A 27,686-nucleotide genomic window follows, 5' to 3' on the forward strand; every position below is an offset into this window, starting at 1 on the left:
AGGAAGGGTTTATTTGGCTTACATGTCCACATCAAGGTCCATCACTGAAGGAAGTTAGGGCTGGAAATCAAACAGGGCAGAAACCTAGAGGCAGGAGCTGATGCAGAGGCCATGAAGGGGGTGCTGCTGCCTCTGTCTTGCTGAGTCTGTTTTCCAATAGAACCCAGGACCACCAGCCTAGGGATGGCCCCACCCACCATGGGCTGGGCCCTTCATCACTCACTAACAAAATGCCCCTACAGGCTTGTCTACAGACTCATCTTATGGAGACATTTTCTCATTTGAAACTACCTTCTTTCCAATAACACTAGTTTGTGTCATTGGTGACATAAAACTAGCCAGCACATACGGTAACCTGAAAACTTAACTTAAAAGAAGTGTGTGGGTGCTGGAAACCTCACTGTTGTCAGACTAAGCATATAATACTGTTTACTGAAATTATATTATGCATTTATTAAGCAGGTGAACACCAATTCATATATATGTAAATACGAATTTGAATGACTTAGCTTATAAAACACAGCAATTTATGAGAGTCTATAAGTCCAGCTGTAGCACACCCATGATGCTGACACAGCTGACACAGCTGTCCAGCTGCAGCACACCCATGATCCTGACACAGCTGACACAGCTGTCCAGCTGCAGCACACCCATGATGCTGACACAGCTGGACAGCTGCTGCACACTTCAAGCTGTTACTTTGTTGCACTGCTTGCTGCATGCCTCCAGTCAACAGGAATGCCTCAGGACTGGGAGTCTTGAGTTTAGTAACTAATAGTTCAATGATTCATAAAGGCCAAGAAAACAAGATCCAGAAGGTAAAAGTGGAGCTTAATGATGCCACAGACAGCACCAGGACAGAGCAGGGCAGAACGTCACATACTCAGAAACTTTCCATCTTGTGAACTCCTCAGAGCACTGCGGGGCATAACTAGGTCTTAGAGCTAAGCACCCACCCCTCCCGCTTCCTCAACCATGCTGCCTTCTTCTAAAGAGCAGAGAACATGAGATGTAGCTATCACTTCCTGGCTGAGCAGACATAAAAGGGAGATATTCTTAGAGGAAATAGTTGGCAAGAGAAGTTCCCTAGCCAGAAAAGCCTCTGGCAGCTGTGTGGCCATTCCCACAGTCATTACTGCTCGAGAAGCTATGTTTCCACACAGTTGGACAGGATAGAAGCTACCTCATTAAAGCTAAAGCAGGTGACTGTTTCTGAGTCAACCCCAGCCAGGGTGCTTCTAAGAAAGGGATGTGCTGAGAAGCACACTTCCCATCCTCCAGACACAGAGCTCCCAGCATTTTCCAACAACTACACGTAAACACGGATGATCAAAAAGAAAAACCTATCATTCCAAAGACACACTTCTGATTGACATGGCAGAAATCAAAAGACATTAAACTATTCCTAAAACCAACCTTGGTAAATTGGACCTATAATCCCAGTAGGAGGTGGGTATAGGAAGACCAGTAACCCAAGGATGACATAAGAGCCCCAAACAATCTCAGCTTACATGCTTACATTAGACACTGTCTCCCAAACAAACAAACAAAAATCCCTAAAATTAAAATTAGAAACTAAGCCATTTCTGTGCTAGCCCAGATTTATCTCAAGTGTTGCCTATGGACCAAGCACCGCCCCAGACTCTGGGACCACAGTTATGAGCAAAGGCATACCCTGAGGTCAAGAGGTCTTGAATTTTTTTTTCATTTTGGGGAGCTTAATTATTAATATAAATTTAATCTTTTGATCTCAGTGAAGAGCAAAGAGAAGCCTCCTCTAGTCAACAGGCACAGCACAGAGACACCACTGTCACAGTATATTATGAAGCTGCCTCCTTTCCTTCAGTTTTCCTCTGAAAGTAAAACTAACAGCTTGAAACAGGCTGCCCTGACCCTTCGTAAGGGGAAGGCGGTCTCAGATATTAGCCCTAGAGTAAGGGGCACAGAGTACATAGAGCGGAAATTCTCAAGAGCACACATTGATTCATGTGTGTGTGTGTGTGTGTGTGAGAGAGAGAGAGAGAGAGAGAGAGAGAGAGAGAGAGAGAGAGAGAGAGAGACTGGAAATCTCTAGAAAGTGAAGGACTAGAAGAGCCACATTATTATCTTCCTAAAAGAAGCTTATGTGGTCTGAAGGGTCATTGTCGCCGTCTGTACATAGGTTTATTTAGCTTCTCTCTTAATTTGAAAGTCTCCAAACCCTACACCATATATATGAACGTATGCATTTCTTAATTTTTACTTATGTGGGAGGGGGAGTTGAGCCAGGTCTCATGTAGATCAGGCCAGGTTGACACTGAACCTCTGATCTCCCTGCCTCCACCTCCCAAGGACTGAGATTGCAGGCATTCGGCACCAAGCTCAGCTCTGTGTTATCATTTAATACAGGTAAAATGCCACTGTCACATGAATGAGTTAACAACTCTGGGGGTTGCAGGGCACAGGACCATGTTAAAGGCTTCCTTGAAGTTGTATGCCTCATTTTTAGAACTTCACATCTGAGAAAGATAGCTTTAGGAAGACAAGGTGACAGGATGTGCTGGAATCCCTCTGGTCTGAGCCATGGTGACTGTCTTGTCCCTGCTTTTACTCCTTCCTCCCAAGGGAGAGGCTGTCTCTGCTCCACACTTGTTCTTGTTGTCAGTAAAGTGCTTTTCTTCTGCGTTGATACCAAGTAGATTCCTCTGGCTAAGAATGAAAACCAGAAGACACCACTTTCCCCTCCTTTCCAAACAGCCTTTACTGAGACTTGGAAACTGCTGCTGTGTAGCCTCGGGGCAGCTTCTGAGGGGCACAGATTCCTGCCTCTTCCTGCTGCTCTTCCTGCTTCTAAGCTGCTGAAGGCAAATTCACTTTCAGTGCCAACTAATACTGCAACCAACCACCTGAAACTGAAGATCCAGGAATCTAAGGTACAATTAACTATTTTCAATCTTCCCAGTTAATTCAGATACATACAAGCACCAGGCCTTCACTCTTCTTCATAAGGAGTCTGATTTTGATTGAGGTTATCATATCTTAGTCAGGTTTATTATTGTTACGATGAAACACCACGATCAAAGCAATCTGGAGAGGAAAGGGTTTGTTGTCTACATTCCTATATCACTGTTCATCACTGAAGGAAGTCAGGACAGGAACTCATGCAGGTCAGGAACCTGGAGGCAGAAGCTGATGCAGAGACCATGAAGGGGTGCTGCTTACTGGCTTGATCCCCATGACTTGCTCAGCCTGCTTTCTTATAGAACTCAGAACTACCAGCTCAGGGGTGATACCACCCACAAAGGGGCTGGCCCCTCCCACATCAATCACTAATTAAGAAAATGCCCTACAGGTTCACCTACAGCCCCCTTATGGAGGTATCTTCTCAGCTGAGATTTACTCTTCTCCAATGGCCATAGCTGTGTCAAGTTGATATTCAACTGGCCAGCACAGCTGGGTTTTCCTAATTCCGTCCAAGTATAATCTTCTACCCTCTGGAGAAATGAGCAAAAAAGCACCATCCTAGAGACCATTTGTGCTCTGTAATTAAATCTTGTAATATATGTGCTTATCAATTCATTTGTACCTGGCTTTCACATTTCCTGATGGTAAAGGTAAGGGTTATACACACACGTGTTTCGCTCTGGCCTGTACCTGCAAATATGGAAGCCAATCAATTATCTTCCTCCAATGTCTCTCCAGTGTGTTTTGGAGACAAGGTCTTTCACTGAACCTGAAGTTCATTGATTAGCTTAGACTATCAAGCACCAGAATCTTCCTGTCTCCATCTGATACACACACTCAGACTAGTGCTGAACCTGCCCTATCCAGTGCTAACCCTGCCCGATCCAGCTTTAACAAGAGTCCTCAGGCTTGCACAGTAGGAACTTTACCATGGAGCCATCTCCTCAACCCTCACACTTTCTATGGATTTTTAATTTTAATTGAAACACAATCACAGGCCTACCTTCCCTTTCCTCATCCCAGCCCCTCCCAAGTCCATTCTTCCAACCCCTAGGACCCACCCCCACTCTCAGATTGACAGTCTCCTCTTCCCCAGTTCTTATGATTACCTATGTATATATGTGTATCTATACACAGATATATAAATTCACCAGCTGATTCTGATTTTGTTGTATGTACAGTTTCTGGGCTGACTTTTCTGTACTGGACAACTGACTACGGAGCTCAACACTAGGGAAAGGCTGACTCCATCTCCTTAGTCACCATTTGTCTACAGTTCAGTGTATTTTGAACTAAATTTCAAAGTATATATATTTTTAAGCTAACTTCTTTGAGCAACTGCTTTTTTAAGGCTCGTTGGCCTTACCATTGTGAAGATTTCCCACCAAAATTCTAATCAAAAAAGGGCCAACCCCCCTCCACAGTCACCTCACCTTCGGAGTACTCAGTAGGGACAATGTAGATTTCATAATACAGTCAACCTCCCTGCTAAACCAGAACAGACTCGAAGCCTCTTTCTTGTTTAAGTTGCTCTAGCTCTGGGCATTAAGTCCAAATTAAGTGCAAATATTAATGCCATCCAAAACTATAAATTAGATGAGAAAATACACACAGAGTAGGAGACAGCCTGGCCTCTAACTGTGTATCTGTCTGTAACCTGTACAGTGAAAGGCCACAACCACAGCAGCTGGAGGCCCAGGGCTTAGCAGAAGAATAAGAAAGCTTCACGATGCTCCTGTCTGAGGAAGGTCTGTGAGGGGGCATCGTCCCAAAGCTCACTCTGGACTCAGGCAGTGTCACCAATAGAAGTCCTTGTTCATTCCTAGTTTCCTTCCAGATCAGCCCAGTGTAGCAGCCGTGAGACAGCCTGTCTTCTCTCTGAGTGTCAACCCTTCAGAGTAACTTAGGAACCCAGCACATCCTCAGTTACCTGCTTTATTTCAAGTATGAGCCACTATTCCCAGCCACCCAGTGTCTTCTCTTTTTACTTTTAATAGGTTTGATGTCTGTGTCCACTTTGTATATGTGCCATGAGCCTGCAGCTCCGTGGAGACCAGAGGGAGCATCAGATCCTCTATAACTAGAGATAAAAGCAGTTGTGAGTTTCCTGACTTGAATAAAAACCAAACCCTCTACAAGAGTAGCGAACACTCTTAAGGGCCCTATAGGGCCACCTCTCCAGCCCTTAAGTCCTTGATATGACGTTGTGTTTATTGATGCAGGACCATATTTTAAAAAAACAGAAATAATTGGCTATTTATGAATTAAAATTTTACTTACTTTTATTTTAAGTATATGAGGGTTTGCCTGCATACATATACACATACATGTATATATATACATATACACATACACACATATATATATGATTACCTATGCATATATGTGTATTTATACACAGATATAAAAATTCAAACAGCTGATTCTGATTTATATATATATATATATTTATATATATATTTATATATATATCAATTTATATATATATCAATTTATATATATATCAATTTATATATATATCAATATATATATATATCAATGATATATATATATATCATTGGATCCCTGGAAGAGGAATTGCAGTTATGAGCTGACAGGTGGGTGCTGGAAACCCAGGTCCTCTGCAAAAGCAGCCTGAGCTCTCAACCTCTGCCTATCCCTTTAGACTCTAGCAACAGAATTACATAGCATGGCTCAGGTAACTGTTCCCAAACTACGCTGCAGTCATGGCACCTGAGCCCCACTCACGTCTCCTTCACGTCCTCCTTTAAAGCAAGAAGTAGAGAAAGGAAATGAAGTGTAGCCTCAAGCTTTGCCGGTTGTTAAAAATAAAACAAGATAAATAAATACTAAACCAAAACAGAAACTAGCCCAGCTGTGTCTTCAAAGCCCAGAAGTCATTGAAGACTAAAAAGAAAATCACACTGTGGCTTCGTGTCTAAATCTAGATAGCCAGAAACCCAGAGAACACAACCCCCTAGAAAGGAGACATGGGGCATTTCCTGTGGAAGCTTCCAGACACCATCTCAAGTTCCAAGACTAATTTAAAAAGAAGAGGTCATGAATTTGGGAGGGACAAGGGACAGGGGAGAGGGAAGGGTAGAAATTATATAAATATAGCACTTGGATATGAAATTCTCAAAAAAAAACATTGGTAATTTAATTTTTTTTAACTTCCACGTCTGTTAAAGAAAACAAACGCTACTTAGCAAGGTTTCTGTCAGCATTGGGCTTCTGCTGGGCAGCTAGCCACAGAACAACCCCACTGCCACACTCTTGGAATTTAGATTTTAGGCAGGCAGGGAAGAGCTTCCAGCTGGTGTGTGAGAGACTGGGTGTCCTTTGGATACTATGCTGAGCTAAAGAGAAAGGAAAGACATAGGCAAGGTGGCCAGTCCTTACTTCATAGCACAGAGAGAGAGAGAGAGAGAGAGAGAGAGAGAGAGAGAGGATTAAATGCTTACTCAACAATGTGCTCTTCTAGAAAAACTGTTTCACAGAGTCTTTCCATTTTAAAAGTAAGGCGACATGACTGACCTACACCAAAACACTGGGTTCCCTCACCAGCTGAGTCCCTGAAAACCCCTTCTTCACCAGCTAAAAACAAAACAGAGATCAGACCATTGAGACTTTCCACCAGCTGAGGAGTCAGGTCTCAGACCACTCCCCCTCCCATCAGAACATGGCCCCTGAAGCCGGCCTAGGGCAGAATCCTAGTGCCCCCCCCCCAAAAAAAAAAAAAAAAAAACCCAAGGGAGAATACTCAAAGAACTGGGAATTATAAGCTGTACTCGATCCCTAAGGTCCTAGAGTGCAGCTTTCTGAGGGCTACGGGCTGTTCCAGTGGCTGTGATGTGTTGGGTCTTATCATTGCTTGCTTGTTCAGCACCTAAGTTCCTCGTTCCCACCAGGAACCCTGAAGGAGGGAGAAAGGCTGTCCTCCCTCCCTAGGCGATGGCACCCCATCTGTAGCCCCAGCAGCTCTTCCCTCTGCCTCAGTGCCTGTCTAAGCAGTGGAGATCACATACTCTTCCTAGGGTTTGGGGCACTCCTACCAGCTCTGGGAGGAAGACGAGGAGGAAGAAGAATGCCAAGAGCAGCCCCTGGTACCACAGACAGAGCACCTATCTGGCTTAAGACAACCCATGTGGTAGAGCCAAGGACTCCAAGAGAGTCTGGACACACAGATTCTCTGTTACTCTCTTCACAAAATCCTTTAGATTAGAGATTTGATTTAGATTTTCTCATTCATGTGCCCCCCCAACCATATCTAACTAATAAAATTAGTATCTCCAGATATTTTCCTACTTTGTCATGCCTGAGAGTGTGACAAGTTCAAGCCCAGGTCTATCACCAGCTAATCACCTACTAATAGCTCCTCCCACTTCAGAATTCCATTGATGTGAGCTACTACAAAGAGCTGCTCTCAGAGAAGCTTTCAAAGAAGTAGCCCAGGCTGGCCTCAGACTTCTGAAATAGCCTTGGCTATTTGAGACCCAATGATAGCGTGACCTTGAACTTCTGATCCACCTACCTGTACCATCTAAGTAAACACACATTCAGGTCTTTGTACGTGCTCAGCAAGTGCTTCACACAGACTAGCTACATCCTCAGCCCCTTTAAAGAATTTTCAATGATTTTTAAAATAGTTCTTCCACACTGAGTCCATGTGTATATGTCACTTTTCCAGAAAAGAAAGGAATTATCCTTTGATGTGTTTCTAAAAGAAAGCTGAAGGCCAAGCAGTGTCTGCTGTTTAGGCAGCTGCTGCTATGAGACAGGAATGAGACCCACCCTACAGCCACCTCAAATCGTCATGATTCTGTCTAAAATTCACCAGTGTCTCCAAGACTAGGATTATAATTTGATCAGTTACTAGTTAAAATTTGACACCTTTTCCTAAACAAATATATTTTTTATAAAGTGGCTAATTATCTTATATAAGTGGTTTTGTCCATCCCCCAAATCATGGAAATTTGGTCAGAACTCCTGGTTCTTGGTCAATCTGAAAGGTCAGAGACACTGGGACGGGGATGGGGTGGAGGGCGTGGGGGGAGTGATGGAGAGGCCTGCACAATTTGATCTTAAAGGCTGCAACCTAGTGCATTGTTTTGTCTCTCCGTAGATAAAACAAAACAGCCAGGTGGCTCAGTGAGAAAGGCACTTGTCCCGAAAGCCTGGTGTCCAGAGGTCAAGCCCAAAATCCCACAAGAAAGTAGAAAGAGAGAAATGACTCCAACAGGGCTGTCCTCGGACCTCTCTACACATGCATGCACCATGTGCCCCCCCCACACACACACACACAGAATAATTACAAATAAAAGGATAAAATGATAAATTTAAAATGTTTTATTCTGTTACTACATCCTAGTAGGGGGAAATATTAGCAAGTAAAAGACATTGGCTTTAAAACGTAAGAAAACCTGAAAACTCTAGTCATAGGAAATACCGGATGGGGATGTGAGCATGCAGTAACAGTGGTGCAGTGTGCACACAGCTATCGAAGTTATTCATACTCATGCATCCAGTGTTTGCAGTACATCAGGGGACAGCATGCATCGAACCAGAACTGAAGGATAAACACAAGCACTGGCGATTAAGAAATGTACACCAGCAGCACAAGGAAGAAAAGAAAAGATCAAAACCAAACAAATAACTGATAAGGCAGCAAGACTTTCAACAGCCTGCTAAGCAAACAGCGGCTCATGGCAGGGCAGTGTGTCCAGCACCCCTGAAGCATGAGCTCAGCTCAGCTGCTGCAGGAGAATTCCTGATGCTTCCTTCACAGTGATCCTACAGGTACTGATGGAGAGCTTGCTCTTACTTCATGCTCAGACGCCTGGTACTCTAGGCCTGATCCATACAACCTGTTTTATGTGTGTTGATCACCACTGACTAGACAAGATCTCCCAGCAGGACTAGCTTCCCATTTTACGGTTAAGAAAATTTAGGTGTCAGGGTTAAATAACTTCTGAGAATCTTGCTGTGAGAGCAAGTAGAGACATGACTTGAAACCAGATTTGTCTAAGGCAAAAGTCTTAACCATATGCTACAGCCTCGGGGCATTGATTCAATGTATTTCTTGGATATGTTCTATCTGATGGGTACTATGCATGGCCTTGACAACATAACGGTGAACAAACCACACTTAGTCTCTACACTTTTGTTTAAATCTAAAAGGAGAAATAAGGACAACCCAATACTCACAGATAAAGAATCAAGCACTGAGAAGATGGTAAAGTGCTTTCATTGCAAGCATTGGGACCTGAGTTTGGATCCCGGAAGCACACCCAAGAAGCCAGGCAGAGCAGCAAGTGCCTGTAATCCCAGTACTGGGAAGGAAGAGACAGGAGGATGCCTGGAATTCACGTTCACTGGACAGCTGGCCTAGTCAATCATCATGCTCCAGATGTAGGGAGAGACTCCATCTCAAAAACTAAGCAGGAGAGCCACTGAGGAAACACATTTGACATCTCCCTATGGCCTTGACACAAACACACACGTTCTCACATATAACCTCATGCAGGTACTTGTGCACACACGTGCATACACACACACACACACACACACACACACACACACACGTACATAAATATATACACCATGCACTGCACCAGAAGGAGAAGGAGAAGGAGAAGGAGAAGGAGAGGGAGGGGAAGGGGGAAGGGGAGGGGGAGGGGAGGGGGAGGAGGAGAAAGAAGGGAAGGAGGAGCGGGATGGGGATGAGAAGAAGGAAGGGGAGGGGGAGGGGGAGGAGGAGGAGAAGGAGAAGAAGAAGAATCAAAAGCCATAGCTGTAGTACACTTAGAGACTGCCATGCAATTCTGTAGCTCATAAAGGGTCCTCACACAGTCTGGAGGTCAGAAACAAGTTACAGCTGACATCAACATGGGAAACAGATGACAGCCATGCAGGTAAGAAAGGAAACTGAGCAGATCATGGGGGAACATCCTGTGGATCCCTGAATGTCTGTGCAACCACAAAGAAAAGTAGGTGTTCTGCCGGAGGACCTCGAACTAAAGCATGGAACATAGAGAGCCCAGATCAAACTGAGAACCAATGACATTTTATCTAAATGTGAGCAAATAAACATTTTATTCAAATATGTATGTTTAGTCTTTATAGAGCCTTAGAAACAGTGGCAGATGTCCCAATTCCTAAGGTTTTTATTTGTTTGTTTGTTTGTTTTGTTTTGTTTTTAGATCTAATCTGAAGTACAGCAGTGTCCCTTCAGTGCCTCTGTGGCAAGTGGCTTCTGTCTCCACTGTAGCTGCTGCCATGTTAGATCCCAGTTCCTGTCTTGTCATCCCTGCCTTCTTTTCTGCTACTAGACCAAAACTAGCTCCTCTAGAGCAAAACCTGGCTATTCTAAAGCAAACTGTTTTATTCTCGCTTAAAAACCACTTGGCTACCCCGTCCATCCAGCACCATCTTTTGTTTGTTTGTTTGTTTGTTTGTTTGTTTGTTTGTTTTTTTGAGGCAGGGTTTCTCTGTGTAGCCTGGTTGTCCTGGAACTCACTCTGTAGACCAGGCTGGCTTCGAACTCAGAAATCCGCCTGCCTCTGCCTCCCAAGTGCTGGGATTAAAGGCGTGCACCACCACTGCCCGGCTCAGCACCATCTTTTCTTACGTGAGTACGACAGAGACTGGGCTTGAGGGTGTCTGCAGGACAGTTTCACTTCCTGGTGCCTCGTTAACATTTCTAGTACTGTGGCCTTATCTGTGTGGCCCAAGATGTGTTCTTCCCACGCTCTTATTCCAAACACCTGTTCAGAACGAGGCATTGAGACTTCCTTAAAGGTCTTCTTCTTCCTCCCAAGTATAGTGTGTGGCCACAGTGGGCTGGGGGGGTGGAATGTCAGGTGCAGAGGGAGGAGAAAATGTGGACTTTGTCCTCAACACCCACAAAGCCAAGTCATCTGCTTGTTACAAAGAAGGGAAAAGAATTTGTAGCCACAGTCAGATGGGCCTGTTAGTAACACACATTTTGTTACATATTTCAAAGTCTATGATGCTGTTGATACTTAGAGTCTCTCAGAATAGGGCGGAGACACAACTCAGAGGCAAGGTTCTTGTTAGACAAGTGTCAGGACCTGAGTTCAAAGCAAGCCAGCCTGTCAAATCCTAGTAGGCAAGTCTCAGGTGCCAGAGACAAGGTCAACAGCACCTGTGAGGTTGACCTCCTGCCTCCACACCAACACGCATGTGTGGGTGCGCACACACACACACACACACACACAGATATTTTAAATAAAAATAAAGGTACATGTTATGACTCCTGTTTTGAAGAAGATACATCTGAGAAGTGTGAAGCTGAGAGGTGTGAAGCTGGGAGGTGTGAAGCTGAGAGGTGTGAAGCTGAGAAGTGTGAAGCTGAGAGGTGTGAAGCTGAGAGGTGTGAAGCTGAGAAGTGTGAAGCTGAGAGGTGTGAAGCTGAGAGATGTGAAGCTGAGAGGTGTGAAGCTGAGAAGTGTGAAGCTGAGAGGTGTGAAGCTGAGAGGTGTGAAGCTGAGAGGTGTGAAGCTGAGAGGTGTGAAGCTGAGAGGTGTGAAGCTGAGAGGTGTGAAGCTGAGAGGTGTGAAGCTGAGAGGTGTGAAGCTGTTCTCCTTTTTCCTTTATCTTTCTTCCAGTGCTGCTGATCCAACCCAGGGTATGGTCCAACCTTCAGAAAGTGTTTATGTTTATGCACTAACCTCACGGGTGTCTGCTGCCAAAGAATTACCACCTGTCAAAATTTCTCCACGACACTTGACCTAAACCTCTCTTGATTCTAAGCCTCCAATAACCCTCAGAACACTCTCTGTACTTTCAACACGGAGATGCTTAAAGACCTGAGAAGATCTCTGGTGGCTGGGACCTGAAGGCAAGCTCTTTCTTTTTTCCCCTGTACCCAGTAACAAAGATTCACCTGGGAAATGGGGATGAGGCTGCCTGTGTCCCGACTTGAAAGTACACAGAAGGGAGGCAAATAAAAGCCCTTCTCATTAGCCCTGAACATATAGACATTTTCATAACATGCTTTCTTTGACTCTTAGTTAAACTCACAATAAATGTCTCTTATATCTGTCACTCCATGTCACTGGGTAGCATCCTAAGAATGACAAAATCCCTCCACTACCTTCTCCAAGTGCTGCCCAGAACAAGACCTGAAATTTCCCTCTTAGAAAACACGGCCAAAGCCAAAAGTCAGCCTGCAGTGTAAATGTTTAAGTGGTCATGTCCCTGATATTAGCAATGACCTTGAACGCTCTCCAAACACAGGAGACCAGTCTCTAAATCATTAACTTACTTTGGATCAAGGCTCTGTACTTGGGGATCTGGACAGCTGATTTTTGTTTTAATTGCTGTCTTTACAAGGTACAATGCCATTAAACCACATTTGAAGATCACAGAAATGTAACAGAACTCCCATAATATTAGTGTCTTTTGGCTCAAACTTACATTTTTGTGTCTGTTTGTTTGAGACAGGGTTTTTCTATGTGGCTCTGGCTGTTCTGGAGCTCACTGAATAGACAAGGCTGGCCTGGAACTCACAGAGATCCTCCTGTTTCTGCCTCCCACATGCTGGGATTAAAGGCATGTGGCACCATGCCAGGTGAGTCAAACTCACATTTCTAACATTAAGAGACATTTTAAGCCGGCGGTGGTGGCACACGCCTTTAATCCCAGCACTTGGGAGGCAAAGACAGGCGGATCTCTGAGTTCAAGGCCAGCCTGATCTACAGAGTGAGTTCCAGGACAGCCAGGGCTACACAGAGAAACCTTATCTTGAAAAAAAGAGAGAGAGAGAGAGAGAGAGAGAGAGAGAGAGACATTTTAAATGCCTATCCTAGAGGATGGTAGCGAGCTAGAACTAGAACAGTTAAATTACATTGCTTTAATTTTCAAGTTTTGTAGTTTGTACATATCCACCACATTTCCTTCCTTTCATTCTCTTCTACACGCATGTAATAATTCATCCACATACTGAACTCAAAAGGCCTCTAGAACATGAGTAAGCACAGTGCTAAGGGATTCCAAGTTCTTAGACATTGGCCGAACCTATCAGTGCATATAGTCAAAATCAACATAAGATCAAAACACTACCTGTTTGTTCTCTTTACACAATATTGAAATGTCTCTTGGTCACCATTTACTCTTAAATCTTAAAAATGAAGGTTACAAAGTAAAACTCATCCTACTATATTTTATAAAGTAAATTGCATATTAATACTTCTGCTATTCTCTGGGTTTGATTTCAGGAAGTTCTTTCTCTGTTCAAGCTCAGACACAAAATCTGTCCCTGGGAGGATTATGTGTCATCCACTAAAAGGTCTACTCTCTGATAGTCTTGGAGGTGCTTACAAATTCATTCTTTGAGCTTGTGACCAAGAAAACTGAGCTTGCAAAATATCAGCTTTTCTTCACTGTGGCTTCAGAATACAAACACTGAAGAAAGGTCACGTGCGTTAATTTTTCTGGTGTAAGTTTTGTCATGTGTTTGTTTTTTAAAGAACCTCTAACGGCAAGATGGAATGGCACCAGCTTCTGTGAGAGTTCCCTACTTTCACAACTATCTGTGGCTCTCACAGATTTCATAAGAACAATTACACTGCCGTTTTCCTCAGGAAGAAGCTGCTGTTGCTAGTCACTTAGCTATCTTAAAGTACACGGATCCCAATGTGACGCACATTTGTTCAGCAAGTGACATTGTGACAAAGGACTACTGCATGATTCACCTCTATGAGGTACTTGGAATAGGCAGATTTGTAGAGATAGAAGAACCTCAAAAAATGATGTAGACTTGTGTCGGAATGATACAGAGTTTCTGAAACAAAGAAGCCCTGATTGCCCACGATGCTATGTCCTTGTTGCCCTGAGCTGATTATATACTTATGGCAGCCAAGATGGTGAATGGTATAGCGTGTGTACCATATCACAATTTGCTTCAAAGGGCACTACACTCTCACTATGGCTTTTCTTGCCTACAAGTGGGGGCATTGAACTCAGGCAAAGCTCCACTGTGGCCCACACCACACTGCCCCCAAAGTAGCAGAAAGCCTCTTCCCTGCTGGCCAGATATGGGCCTTGCAACTTGCCTTTCTGGGCATAATTAATGTTTTAGTTCGCTTTTTCTGTTGTGATAAACAACTCAAGAGGAAAGAGTTTGCTTGCATTTACAGGTTACAATTCTGGGCAAGAGCTCATGGCAGGCACTTGAAGCAATCATCAGGCTCCTGGTTCAGTTTCATTTGTATAAAGGTCAGGCCCATCTGCCTAGAGATGTCACTGCCCACAGTGGGCTGGACATTCTTACATCCACTATCAATCAAAAAAAAAAAAAAAAAAAAAAAAAAAAAGCCCCCATTGTCATGCCCATATGCCAGTCTGATGGAGGCAAGTCTTTAATTCGTCCTCTCAGGCATAGTCAGTTGACAACCAACATTAGCCATCGCAAGTAGTGACTACTAATCCAAGCAGAAATGAATCCTACCAGGTGCACAATCTAAAAAATTAACAAGAGAGACAGAGAATGCAGGAGCTGCTGGCTGATGTGCATGCTCAGGATGCTGTCCAGCAGGAAGGTCCTGCTATTGGGAGCCACACGGCCAAACTTCTCTGCCTATCTAAGGCCACTGTGAGTCCTCCTATCAGTTGCTTTGAGTTTCTCAAGTGTCCTTGAAAGCATTTCCTGATCTTGAGCTGGCCAGGGGTGGCTTCCGTTTATTACCAACATAGAGCCTTACTAACACAAGCCAGTCATTCTGTGCTCCAGCCTTATCCAAGCGGGCAGCCGAGCAGTGTGACAGGCAGACTCCTTCAGGACTTTTAAGATCAGACAGTGCAAACTATGATGCAAGGGATCCCCTGTGAACTATTTACAAGGTATCAAGAAAAGTCACCCTGAGATTTGCAAATGACTTAACTAAAAGTGAACTGAACGGGATTGGAGGGCACCTCACTATCTGAAACCTTGAGGGTAAGACACGTCAATTTGACAATTTATCAGACAACTTACAGGCTTGTTTAAGTTGCAGTCTTTCATTAGATTTATTTGGTTGGTTGGTCCTTTGGCCTCCATGTTAAGGCCTGAGGATCCATATGTATTCTGAACTCTTTGTCCAGTCCTCTTTTCGGAAGGAGTTGCTGTTCAGGGAAAGCTCCTGGTGATGGATTTGAAAGCAGCAACATTGTCTCAGAGATAAACTTCTCTGGACCCTCATTGTGGATTCCTCTTGTAACAACTTTAACACGTCCTATGTTAAAGCACAGAGAGATTCTCTCCCCCCCCCCAGTGATATTTTAACAGTAACAAACATCTTACTTCAGATAGGACCTCAGTAATGCGTGTCTGAATTCTAAGAATTTAGATATGAGTTTAGATTACACTGTGTCAACTTCCCTCTCCTTCCATGGTATTCTTGTGAATCTGTAACCTTTGTCACTCTTTAGGGCAGTAAAACCAAGTCAGAAGGAGAGGGGTTGGGGGACTTGAGTTAAAAATAATTACAAATGACTTTAAATCAGGTGTGGTAGTACACACCTGTAATACCAGCACTCAGGAGGATGAGCACAAGTTTGAGACCACTCTGAATTTCAGGCAAGCCAGGGATGCATTGTGAGTGAGACTCTACCTCAGGAAAAAAAAATCCTGAGAAGCTGGATACAACTCATAGGTAAAACAACAAATATACAACCCTGGAGATGGAGAACTGAAGAATTAAATAGAAGCCTGAAAGCCATAGGGCTATTACTCTGTCTAAAAGTCCCCAGTCACTGCAAGTTGCTTCCTGACCAGGCTCCAGTTGCCAGGGTCATCACCACACCCTCTTTAAACTTGTCATATACATCAATGTCTGGAAGGTGTTGTGATAGTCACAGAGAGTCTGACCCAAGCTCAAAGCTCTCTCCTGGGTGAAGCATCAAGAGTTTTCAGATCATCTCTGCCTATCTCAACAACATCAAACTGTTTGCTTTGGGACTTTTAGAACTATCAAAATGAGTAGGAAAACGTCACCGGTTTTTGAAAAATGAAACAAGACAATGTCAAGAATGTGCCACTGACTATGGGTGTCACTGGAATACAAATGTCCGTCCATGGCCGGGCGGTGGTGGCGCACGCCTTTAATCCCAGCACTTGGGAGGCAGAGGCAGGTGGATTTCTGAGTTCGAGGCCAGCCTGGTCTACAAAGTAAGTTCCAGGACAGCCAGGGCTACACAGAGAAACCCTGTCTCGAAAAACCAAAAAAAAAAAAAAAAAAAAAACCACAAATGTCCGTCCATCCTGATGAGCTCACACAGTTCCTCCTCCTTGAAGCCTGCCTCAACCAGCTTAGACAAGCAAGAGAGGAAGAAATGTAGCTCTTCCAACTCTCTGTGACACAGTTTCTCACTTTACCGTAGCATTGGAAAGGGACGGCCTGACTCTGTTCTTGTTCATCCTGTCTCTGATGCTGCTTACAAATCCATTCACAGCTACTCATTAAACACCTAGTAGGCTCTGTAGAGTTCCAGCTCTACCTCAGAAACTGTCTAATGTTGGGCACAAAAGGATTCAAAAATGCAAAAGTACCTGTTGGTTTCTAGTCTGGAGAGCAAAGGTATTGGATGTGTTTGCGTCACCACAGATCTCACCAAACGTCAAACCACAAGCTCCCAAAGGAGGGTCAGCCATGGAGATAAGGATTTACAGCATCTCTTGGGTACAAAAGCCTCATCCATCATAAAGGCTCAATGACAGTGAAGGAATGGGTGAATGAATGAAGTTAATCAATCCATAGCACACGCCAGCATTAAGCACTTTGTCAGAATGGTCACATGAAGTCAGTTCTTGACAGCACATTTTCAATTTCAATATCAAAGATGTTTTTATCCTGAACAGCCTGCCATTTTAACCTATCCTCAATTTAAGAAGATCTGTGAGTAGGTAATGCTCTAACTATGTAACGGCTATTCTTTTTAAAGATTTATTTACTTATTTTATGTATATGAGTACACTGTCTTCAGACACACTAGAAGAGGGCATCAGATCCTATCATTGTGAGCCATCATGTGGTTGCTGGGAATTGAACTCAGGACCTCTGGAAGAGCAGTCAGTGCTCTTAACCACTGAGCCATCTCTCCAGCCCTGGAGATATTAATAGATGTTAATCTATTCTTAACCAAGTGTTGGTTATAATTTGGAAAGAGCCCACTTCTCCATTTCAAAAACAATCAAATAAAACATTTCTGGTTTATTTCAATCACATACCAACAAAACACCCCTACAAACGGAGGCCGTAGACAGTGAGTCAAACGAGAGCAGCCTCGTTTTTAGCATGGAGATGACTAACACGGCCAGGTAGCCATTCCCAGGTGTATAGGTCATACCTGCTAGAACAGGCTCCAAAAACAAGGCAGAATGTACATTTGCCTTAACAAAATAGGCCAGACCTCATAGCTTCTCAGCATTGCTGGCCACAAACGTCTTTAATGCTACACTTTAAAACGTTAATAGCAACTACAATCCAAGCTTGAGTAGTAACCATGGCTGTGTTCCTCATTTTTTTCCTCTACTGACAGTGAGTGGGAAAAAAATGCTTTATTTATACTTTTCAAAATTAGTACTGTCCATTAAGAGTAAATAAGAAACTAAGAGTCCTTAAAAACAATACAGACGTCTCAAAGATGTATTGATTATTAGTTACGTGAACTGTGCTGTGATTGGCCTATAAAGCTGTCATACAAACTCAAGGCTATTTCCTCTACATCTGTCTATGAAGACACACAGTGTGTCTGCACGTAGTGTGGGAGTTTGGGTCTGTAGTCTTCTGTCTCCATTCTCCCTGTTACCCCGTCACCAGCTACACAAGGGCAGTCCACAGGAAGCAACTGTACAAAGAGCTGCAGGGTTACCCAGGCTCTGGCAAAGCGCCAGGCACATGAGAAGCAACAGCCGTTTGGCCACTGAGCTCCTGCTGCAAGCCAGAGTCCAGAGGCTGCAGGTAAGTCATGAAGTGACCTCTGGGTTAAAGACAGCATCCAGAGCTGGAGAGAGAGCTCAGTGGTTACATTGCTTTTCCAGAAGATCCACGTTCCATTCCCAGCACCCACATGGCATCACAACCATCTGTAACTTCAGTTCCTGGGGGATCTGATGCCCTCTTTTGGTCTCCACCGGCACCAGGCATGCACACGGTACACAGACACACATATAGCCACCCACCCACACATATAAAATAAATAAATATATAACTGTCTTAATCTTTAAATGTATATTAAGAAAAAAGACAGGCTTTCTGCATATTTATAACAGAGAGCAATGTCTCTCACTTACAGTCCTGTTAAGGCTAAAAATTTTAACATCATGGGAATTACAATTTTAAAAATAAACAAATCAACTCTACACATATTTAAATAACCAAAAAAAATGCTTCAGAGGAAGAAAAAAATTGAAGTGGGCCATAATGGCTTATGCTTCAGTCTCAGCACTTGAGAAGCAGAGATGGGAGAATCTCTGTTGAATTAGAAGCCAACTTGAGACACCAGAGAGAGACCCAATATCTCTACAGCATTCAAAACAACACAACAATCCAAAATATTAAACTGAAAAATAGAAATCAAAGGGGCTGTAGTTGGAACAACATAATATGCATTTGGAACCATTGTGACCCATCTCATGTCTATAACCGAACATGAATCCAGTGAATAGAAATGTTAATTGCTTGGCCAAACTCAAGCAAGAAGTAAAAATAAGGATTCCAGGGTTTTGTCAGGCTGAGAAACTACTAGAATAGCCTGAGATCAGAATACCAGCTGATGGTCATTTGCAGCTTTCTAAGACCTTAGTGTGTGTCTATCAACTAAGTTCATAACTGATCATGTACTAAGTTCTCAGTACAATAGCAACGGATAAAGCACACACATACGTGCACGTGTGAGCACAAGCACACACACATACACACACACATGTTTTTCACTTACTAATCAGAAACCATGTGGATAGGTGGGGAGGGAAGGACAACCTGTGCTTCCACCATTGCACCCCACCCCATCCCATCCTACTCCGTCACCCCACTCTGCTCAGCCCCCACCTTTAATGCACCTGACTACGGATCTAGTCAGAAACATGGACATCTGCTAAGGGATGTATCATCAACATGGAGAACGGGGAGCATAAGATAGAAAAAAAAAAAAAAAAAAAAAAAAAGACCAAAGGACCCATATCCTGCATTAGAAACTACACAGTGTATCTGAAATCCCTCCTTCCCTAAAGAAAAGGAAAAGAGGAACAAAGAAAGAAAGAGAAAAGACAAAAAGAGAAAAGAAACAAGAGAAAACTATAACTCTAAAATGCATCACTAAAAAAAATCAGTTCATTGAAAGCATATACAGCATCTCGGATGTATAATCTAAGTCAATACAAGGGCGTCCTATGCAGGTCTTTACATTTAAGGTCACCGTCAGCTGGGCCTTCTGGCGCACGCCTCTAATCCCAGCACCTGGGAGGCAGAGAAAGGCAGATCTCTGACTTTGAGGCCAGTGTGGTCTACAGAGCAAGTTCCAGGACAGCCAGGGCCACACAGAGAAAACCCTGTCTCCGAAGTGTAAATACCACTCAAAGGAAAACTGAAAGAAACACAGAATATGCAACCACAATGTTCAAGGGGCTTAAAAGCCACGCTGAAGGGCCTGAGATAGTTTAGTGCATAAAAGCACTCACAGCAATGAGAACCTGAGCCCCTTGTCCCAACCCACACCGGAAGGAAAAAGTGAGCTAAATCCTCAAAGTTGCCATCTGACCCCCACACATGGGATGTGACACTCATGCCTCATGCCAGCACACACACACACACACACACACACACACACACACACACGGGGGCGGGGAGAGAAAATATTAAATTTTAATCACACAGGAAAGCTGATGGGCCTCATTTTGTCAGGTACTGCCATAAGGATTCTGCTAAGCTCTTTAAAAGAGCGTGAAACCCTGCTGCTGTGAACACTCCCACAACACGGCCTTTAACACTCATTTACACCAGAAAATGTTTAAAGTGGGCAAAATGTATTTGTAAATAAACATCCGTGCCGTATAAAGTCAGTTCTCGTCGACTGCCCACCTGATTCCAATGGCAGTGCTATCGTGCTTCTGAAAGTGTCAGAGGGATGAAGAGTTAAAACAGAGAGAGTTTCCTGCCTAACTCTTAACTACTCTCTGGACTCTGTAATACCACAGTGGAACAAATGAGTTTGGCCAAACAAGTGCAACACCATAGTTACTGAACTAGAACTCTGGTCTAGTTCACTCCAGATCATTGGCCTTTGAAGAAATGTTGTAATTGTATATATGGAAATATAACCAACTTTTCCCTATACATTTTCATTTTACCAAATTTTTATCTGTCTCTTGTGCTCAAGTTTATCCATTTTATCCTAGATGAGGGAGGACAGGAACCACTATCCTTAGTCTCCAAGACAAGAAAGCTGAGGAAGAGATACACGACATAAACAAGGCCATGTGCCAATTAGCAGCAGGCAGAAGACAACAGGAGCAGAAGAGCGAGGAAAATCACAGACAAGTTTCTACCTAGCGTTAGATACAAAAGACCAGTGAGCACATGGCAACAATGTAGACAGAGCCTCAGCCTGACTCTGCTCTGTAGACTGAGCCTCAGCCTGACTCTGCTCTGCAGACTCTAACAATTACACTGTAACAGGGAGGGCACACCCCAACAGGCCCTAGGTAAGAGTCTACTCTGTAAGGCTCCAGCGACCTCAGGCACCTGCTCTGAGTCCCAGCACCTACATGGCAGCTCACAGCCACCTGAAACTCCAGTTCCAGGGGATCCAACAGCCTCTTCTGACCTCCAAAGGCTGTGCACACATGTGAGACACAGACATACATGCAGGCAAAACACTCAAGCACATAAAATAATAAAATAAAATACTTTTCAAAAAACTTTATTTGACTCAAGTAAAGACCTTTCTGGTTTCCCAAGCTAAATAATTTCCTACACTTTAAAACTATGCACATGGAAAGATCATGTGCCGGGCAGTGGTAGCGCACACCTTTAATCCCAGCACTTGGGAGGCAAAGGCAGGCAGATTTCTGAGTTCGAGGCCAGCCTGGTCTACAGAGTGAGTTCCAGGACAACCAGGGCTACACAGAAAAGCCCTGTCTCGGAAAAAAAAAAAATCATGTGAGTGTGGGCAGAAAAGGGGGCAGAAAGGTACAAGGGAGGGCAAGAGGGAAAGGGAGAAGAATGGGGACAAATGAGAGGAGCAAGACAAAAAATGTTTAGAAATTACCATGATGATGCCTAATTATTTATAAGCTTATTAGACAAAGATAGAAAGAAATAAATTAGAAAAAGTTTAACCATTAATAGCCATAAACAAAACAATAAAAGGAACCTACAAAATAATAATTGTCCCAATGTCTCTTCAAAACAAAAGACTTAAATTTTGAATTTTAAGTCTCTCCCAAAGGCTTGGGTGTTACAGGTGCAGTCAGCTCCAGTCACGAGTGGGCAGGGGTACTAGAGAGTCATAAGAGGAAGGCCTCTATCTTAGCTTGCTTTTCTTTTCTTTTTTAAAGATTTATTTATTTATTTTATGTACATGAGTACACTATTGCTGTCTTCAGACACACCAGAAGAGGGCATCAGATCCCATTACAGATGATTGTGAACCCATTACACCATGTGGTTGCTGGGAATTGAACTCAGGACCTCTGGAAGAACGGTCAGTGCTCTTAACCACTGAGCCATCTGTCCAGCCCCCTTAGCTTGCTTTTCTGATACTGTGATAAAACACTAATCAAAACACTACTTGGGTTTATTTGGCCTTATAGGCTACACAGGCTGTTGTGAGGGAAGTCAGGTCAAAAGCTCCAGGCAGAAGCCTACAGGCAGGAACTGAAGCAGAACAAGAGGTGCTTCTGCCTGACTCGCTCTCCATGGCTTGCTCCCCTGCATTCTTATAGAAACTAGGACCACCTGCCTGGGGTTGGAGCCTCCCTCAGTGTGCCGATCCTTCCATATGAATCATTAATCATGAAATGCTCCACAACCATGTCCACAGACCAGTCTGATAGAGGCAACTCCTCAATGGAGACTGCCTCTTGCTAGGTGACTCTAGTTGCCTTGTTGACAAAAACTATCCAGCACAGCCTCTGACTTCCACATGCACAGCACACACATACATGCACACATAGACACACACACACTCACACAGACACACACATACATGCACACATAGACACACACACACTCACACAGACACACACATACATGCACACATAGACACACACACACTCACACAGACACACACATACATGCACACATAGACACACACACACTCACACAGACACACACATACATGCACACATAGACACACACACTCACACAGACACACACATACATGCACACATAGACACACACACACTCACACAGACACACACATACATGCACACATACACACACACACACTCACACAGACACACACATACATGCACACATAGACACACACACACTCACACAGACACACACAGAGACATAGACACACATACACACACTCTCACACAGATACACACATAGACACACACACTTACACAGAGACACATATACACAGATACACAGGCACACTCACAAACACATGCACTCACACAGTCACACACAGAGACACTCACATATACAGACACACACAGATATAGACACTCATAGATACACATACACATGCACACACACTCACACACACTCGAACACAGACACTCACAGACAGACACAGATACACATGTACACAAGTGCACACACCCGCAGTCACACACAGAGAGACACACATACCATACACAGTCACAGACACACATAGATACACATACACATGGACACACACATGCACACACACACACAAACACACACATACACATATGCATACAGGGAGTAGAATTTGAGTCACTGGGAGCATGCCCTGGCCCTTGTCCCTGCTCACAGGCACCTGCCATCTATTCTATGCCACTGGCGGTCCAAAGCAACAGAATTAGACTACAGAACTGAAGCTTCCAAAACTACGAGGAAGAAAAAACAAAAAGCTCTCCTCCTTGTAAGCTGATAACCTCAGGTAGTTTGTTATAATAATGGGAAATTGACCTTAATTAAGCCATTACAAAATTCAATGTAATTATTCTCAAATAGTTGAAACTTTTCACTCCTGAATTTTGAAAAAATACTTTATAAGGCAGAACCCCTAGTTTTGATACTATATATTAATAATAATAAAAAAACAAAGAAATTTTCTTCAGAAGTGAAGCCTTGTAAGAAGTGCAGGAAGCATCTTTGAAAGTTCTACAACAGTACCTACAGATCTCACTACAGCATTGTTTGGAAATGTTCATTGATAAGATAGTTAATTATTTAATGTTGGGCACGACTGGATATTTCCCAAATGTGAAAGTATTTCTTCCTACCTGCTTTTCTAAACAGAAAGTACTATGTCATGAATACAAGGATGTTAGTATTTGTCAAGCGAGATGCCTCAGATTTCTATTCTATCGTACTTAAGATTTAAACTTGTGTAGAACCCACTGAAGTCCATGTCTCTGGGCTGCTGTCCACGGCCCTTTGAACATTATTCACCAAGGGCCAGAAAATGTATCAGGGGATGTCAGCGATGACTTCTGTAACCAGCCTTGGAAAACATGTTGATTGGATGTGAGGGCAATAACATGCAAGGCCTCTAAAGTTCTATGGGCTATTGGAGCCCCTGAGAAGTCTATTTCAGAAGACAGATATCCAACCAAAGTCCCGAGCTCCACCCAGGGTAGATGTTCGAGGCTCTTCAGCTTGAGCTCTGCCTTGCAGTCACCTTAACACTATTACTTCACGAACAAGCAGGGGATGACACAGTCTGCAAACACAGCCGAAGGAAACTCCACTATCAAATCACCATCAAGAAACACAGAACACAATAAGCACTTTTGAGGCCACTGAACATGTCACAGCAACAGCCATTCGTGCTGATTTTCTGGGTCTACAGTTATTATTGAAAGCGGAGCAGGACACACTTGGCTGGGCATCTGAGGCAAGAGTAGAGTTCTGGATTTGGACACAAATACCCTCTGTTTCTTGAGTCAGTCACTTCTCTTGGTCCCTATCTCTTGGTCTCAACAATGCCTACTGTGGGAGCTGACCAACTCAGCCCTTCCTGTATTAGCTTTGTACCCTTATCCACATTCGACCTTGTGAGTGACCCTTGAACTCTTGCCTAGTCTGGGTGGTGATAATTACTGCATCAGCTAATTAACTTAGGAACGTAGTCATTACGGCTCTGCCATGGTAAGCACTTTGCCTCCTTACCTCTTTCCTCCCCACGCCCCTATGCAGAAACCACTGTGAGTTCCATTTTTAAACTCAAGAGATGTAGCTCAGATATATTTCATAACCTGCCTAGGGTCATAAGGTTTGCAAATCAAAGGGTGGGGGATCCCAGCCCAAACCTTCTGTTTCTAGAGCCCCTCCTTTTAGCTGCTAAATGCTGACACCTTTCATGCCTACCGAGTTTGACAGGATTCATCAAGGAAGCACTATCCTGGACTGTGAATTCTCTCAGAAACAACTGGATCAAGCAGAAACACTTGGACCAAGTACTTCTTTCACACTTCAATCTCAGGAGCAAATAGTATGGGAAAGATATGCAATTAAACCTTCCTTCCCGCAGTCTGTGGGGAAATGCACAAAGAACAGGCACGGTGGAGCCACTGGTGACTTCCAGAGAAGGCACTGGCCACGCTACACTGTCACAGAAAGTCTCTCTTCCTCGCAGGCCAGGGGACAGGACTCCAAAACCTAACAGCTGAGAGCAGTCACCAGCCTTAGCCTTCTCAGATAAGACAGTCTGAGCCAGGTCCCATGAAGTAACCAAAAACCACCTGTGCACTAAAATATACCGTAGGGTTCAATTAACTGTTCTTCGGCACGAACACCGTGAAGGAATTTTTTAGAAACCAGAAAAGGTTCTAACTAACACGCTGCTTTTCTGTATAACATACATCTGTATTTCTCCAGTTCATACACCGACTCGAATCACAAGGGCCTTGGAGTAGGCTGGGCTCCTTTCAGAGGAGGGGATGGACAGAGAGAGAGAATTGCTGAGTTCTAGAACCCTGGCTGCCCAGGAGGCCAGTTTTGGCAAAGCCAGAGGAGTGAGTCCTCCTTTGGCAAGGCCAAAAGGAAATTACTTCAGCGAAGAGGGGCTGGTGATCTCCTCAAGCAGGACAAAGCCACATTTGCGCTGTGCACATCGCCTACTTTTATGGCCCAAGCCAGGGACTTCAACCCACAGTTCTTTCCAGCCGGACGCTGAGACCGGCCATAGGGAAGATAGGGAGAAAACACACACATTTTAATCAAAACAAGGCAGGGAGGGCTGGCTCGCAGGGCCTGTCTGGGGCGTGCGAACCACTTCCTCTTCTCGGATGTGTCTCGGGCTGGAGATTATGAAGTTGCTGAGAAGCGCTCGCGGCTTCCTGCGCGCTGGGACCTAGGGGACCCGGGGCTGTCCCAGGCGCAGACCCCGGACACGCCGCGCGGGAGAGACTGGGACCCGAGCTGGCTGGCGCTGCTCAGAGCACGTCCTGCTTACCCCAGGGTGCTGATGAAGCCATTGACCGAGCCCTCCGCGTACAGGGACACGATGTCCCCAATGTAGAGGAAGCTGGACATTTTGTCAGACATGCTGTTTCACGCTCCTGTGGCTGTCCCCGCTGTCTCCGCTGCACGCAAGGGTGACCTCGTGCCCGCTGGGTCCGAGGGGTCCAAGCGGCTCAGCTCGGGGCGCGGCAGCGAGGCCACCGCTGGGGACACTGCGATGGCCCCGCGCCGCTGTCGCCGCCCCTGCACGGCCGTAGGTTTCCTGTTCCTGGCGAAGTTCTGTCCTACACCTTCGCTCCTCCTCCCTGGCCCGCGCTCCCTCCGCGTCCCCACAGTGTGCGCCCGGCCTGAGCGGAGCCTCTAGGTCCCCCGGGGGTACTCTCTGGACCAGGTGGCGGTGCCCACAGACCGAGAGGGCGGGGAGGAGCTCTAGGGAGGGGGGCTCGCGGCCAATCAAGCCTGGGAGGCCGGGGGCGGAGCGGGGCCGGGGCGGGGCCAACTCCCGAGGGACGAGCCACCCCGAAGCCCGACAGAGGCGTGGGAGCCACGCTGGGCGGCGCTGCGGGGGTGGCGGGGACTCGGCCGGGGGGGGGGGGCAGCCGTTTTGTTTTTGGGGAGATCTTGGAGGGGCAGCCCCGGGAGTAGCAGCAACAGTCTGGAGAGACTCCGGGAGGGGAGGGAAGACGATCCGATGGATGCAGGAGGGACCCAGGACTTTCCGGACATGGGCTGGGAAGGGGTGCAGTGCAACCTGCGTAGACAGGGGGACCTGGAGTGCACAGCGACAATCCCTGTTTGCAAAAAGCAAGGGACTTAGAGGGGTTTAGAGGAAAATTGTGGACACGAAGGCTCAGGTGGAACCGGCCTTGAGGGACGCCGACTGTAGGAGGGCGCAGAGCAGCCAGTCTGTATGGGGTCCTGGAGCGCCGACAGTCTGGCTGAGAGCAGGAGCCTGCAGGCGCTGGGGGTGGGGGCTAGAGGGGGTGGGGTGGCGTGAGTGGGGAGTGGGGTGGGTGAAATAGTAGAGACCACTGTGGTGTTCGCGTGACACAACGGCCTGGAGAATCCTGAGGGTAAAAAGCTGGAGTCCGAGTGGATGTATGTTTGAGTGGAGAAGCTGTTGATTAACGGGGAGGAAAGCGTTGAGAGAGACACAAATGAAAACGTGTTAACGAGAAACGGAAAGGAGGAAACGCTCCTGTGGAGTTGTTCTTGGATCCCGTTTTTCTCAAGTTCATGGCTGGGTGAAAGGATCCAGCAGCTGCTATGGTGACCACCCTGGTGACCGTCAGTGGGTGGATCGGCGTTGGCAGTGAGGGCTCACAAATGAAGGTACCTGTGGGTTCCATCTCCAGGAGCGGGTGACAGACTTTGTAGCCCCGGAGATTATAATAAATAGAAGTGGAGGCAGGACATGAGTCGTGGGCGCCCCCTCTGTTCTGCTTCAGTTTACCTCTAGAGTAGTGTTTTAGAAATGTTTGGTTGTATCTTGTGGAAGACACGGAAGAAGCGAACGCTGTAGTCACTGTGACACTAGTTACTCAGTTAAAAACGAAAAATGCTGCCCAAGCAATACCCACAGAGCAAGGGGTGCGGGAAGAAGGGAGAGGCTGGACGGGGCATAAGCCAATCGCAGCTGACCAAAATCAGAGTTTAGGGGAGTTTTGCCTTCCAGTTCAAAGATGCCTAGGGTGGAAAAGTTTTAGACAGCAAGAAACAGACAGGAAATGCCAGTTCCGAATCTCAACCCCACCTCTTGTGGAAGGAGACAGTGTATTCTCTCATTCCTAACGCCTCCCCTCCTTTCCCTCTCCCTCTTCCTCTTACCAAGGGAGCCATACCAGCCCACAGAGCTCTCCTCTGTGTTGTCCACAGAAAACAGTGATTTAGGAAGTGAGAGGTGCCTGTTACCTGATAGGAGTCATCCTGTCTACGTTCATATTGGTGTTGGGAAACAAGGGATGGGCTCTGAATTATAAAATCTACAGGCAAAACAAGAAGGCCCTGGGATGAAGGCATCTGTTATCCAGAGCATTGCAAGCTGTGTTCTGTGATGGTCCTTGCTAATATCCCACGGATGTTCAAACAATTGCTGGCCTAAGCCTAAAGGCTTTCCTCACACAAAGTCAGGCCAAC

At 45.1% G+C, this 27,686-nt stretch overlaps 1 protein-coding gene across 1 annotated transcript in view; it reads right to left on the reverse strand.

Annotated features, from left to right (window-relative positions):
* Positions 1-25,958, reverse strand: part of Itpr2 (inositol 1,4,5-trisphosphate receptor type 2) — a 381,718-nt gene extending 355,760 nt beyond the window's left edge. Inside the window, exon 1 of the mRNA XM_034511341.2 lies at positions 25,543-25,958. Coding sequence (XP_034367232.1) covers positions 25,543-25,634 — 92 coding nt within the window. The 5' untranslated portion in view covers positions 25,635-25,958. The remainder of the gene's footprint in view (positions 1-25,542) is intronic.
* Between the last annotated feature and the right edge of the window lie 1,728 nt (positions 25,959-27,686).

Source organism: Arvicanthis niloticus, chromosome 9 (genome assembly GCF_011762505.2).
Source record: "Arvicanthis niloticus isolate mArvNil1 chromosome 9, mArvNil1.pat.X, whole genome shotgun sequence".
Classification (NCBI taxonomy): Eukaryota; Metazoa; Chordata; class Mammalia; order Rodentia; family Muridae; genus Arvicanthis; species Arvicanthis niloticus.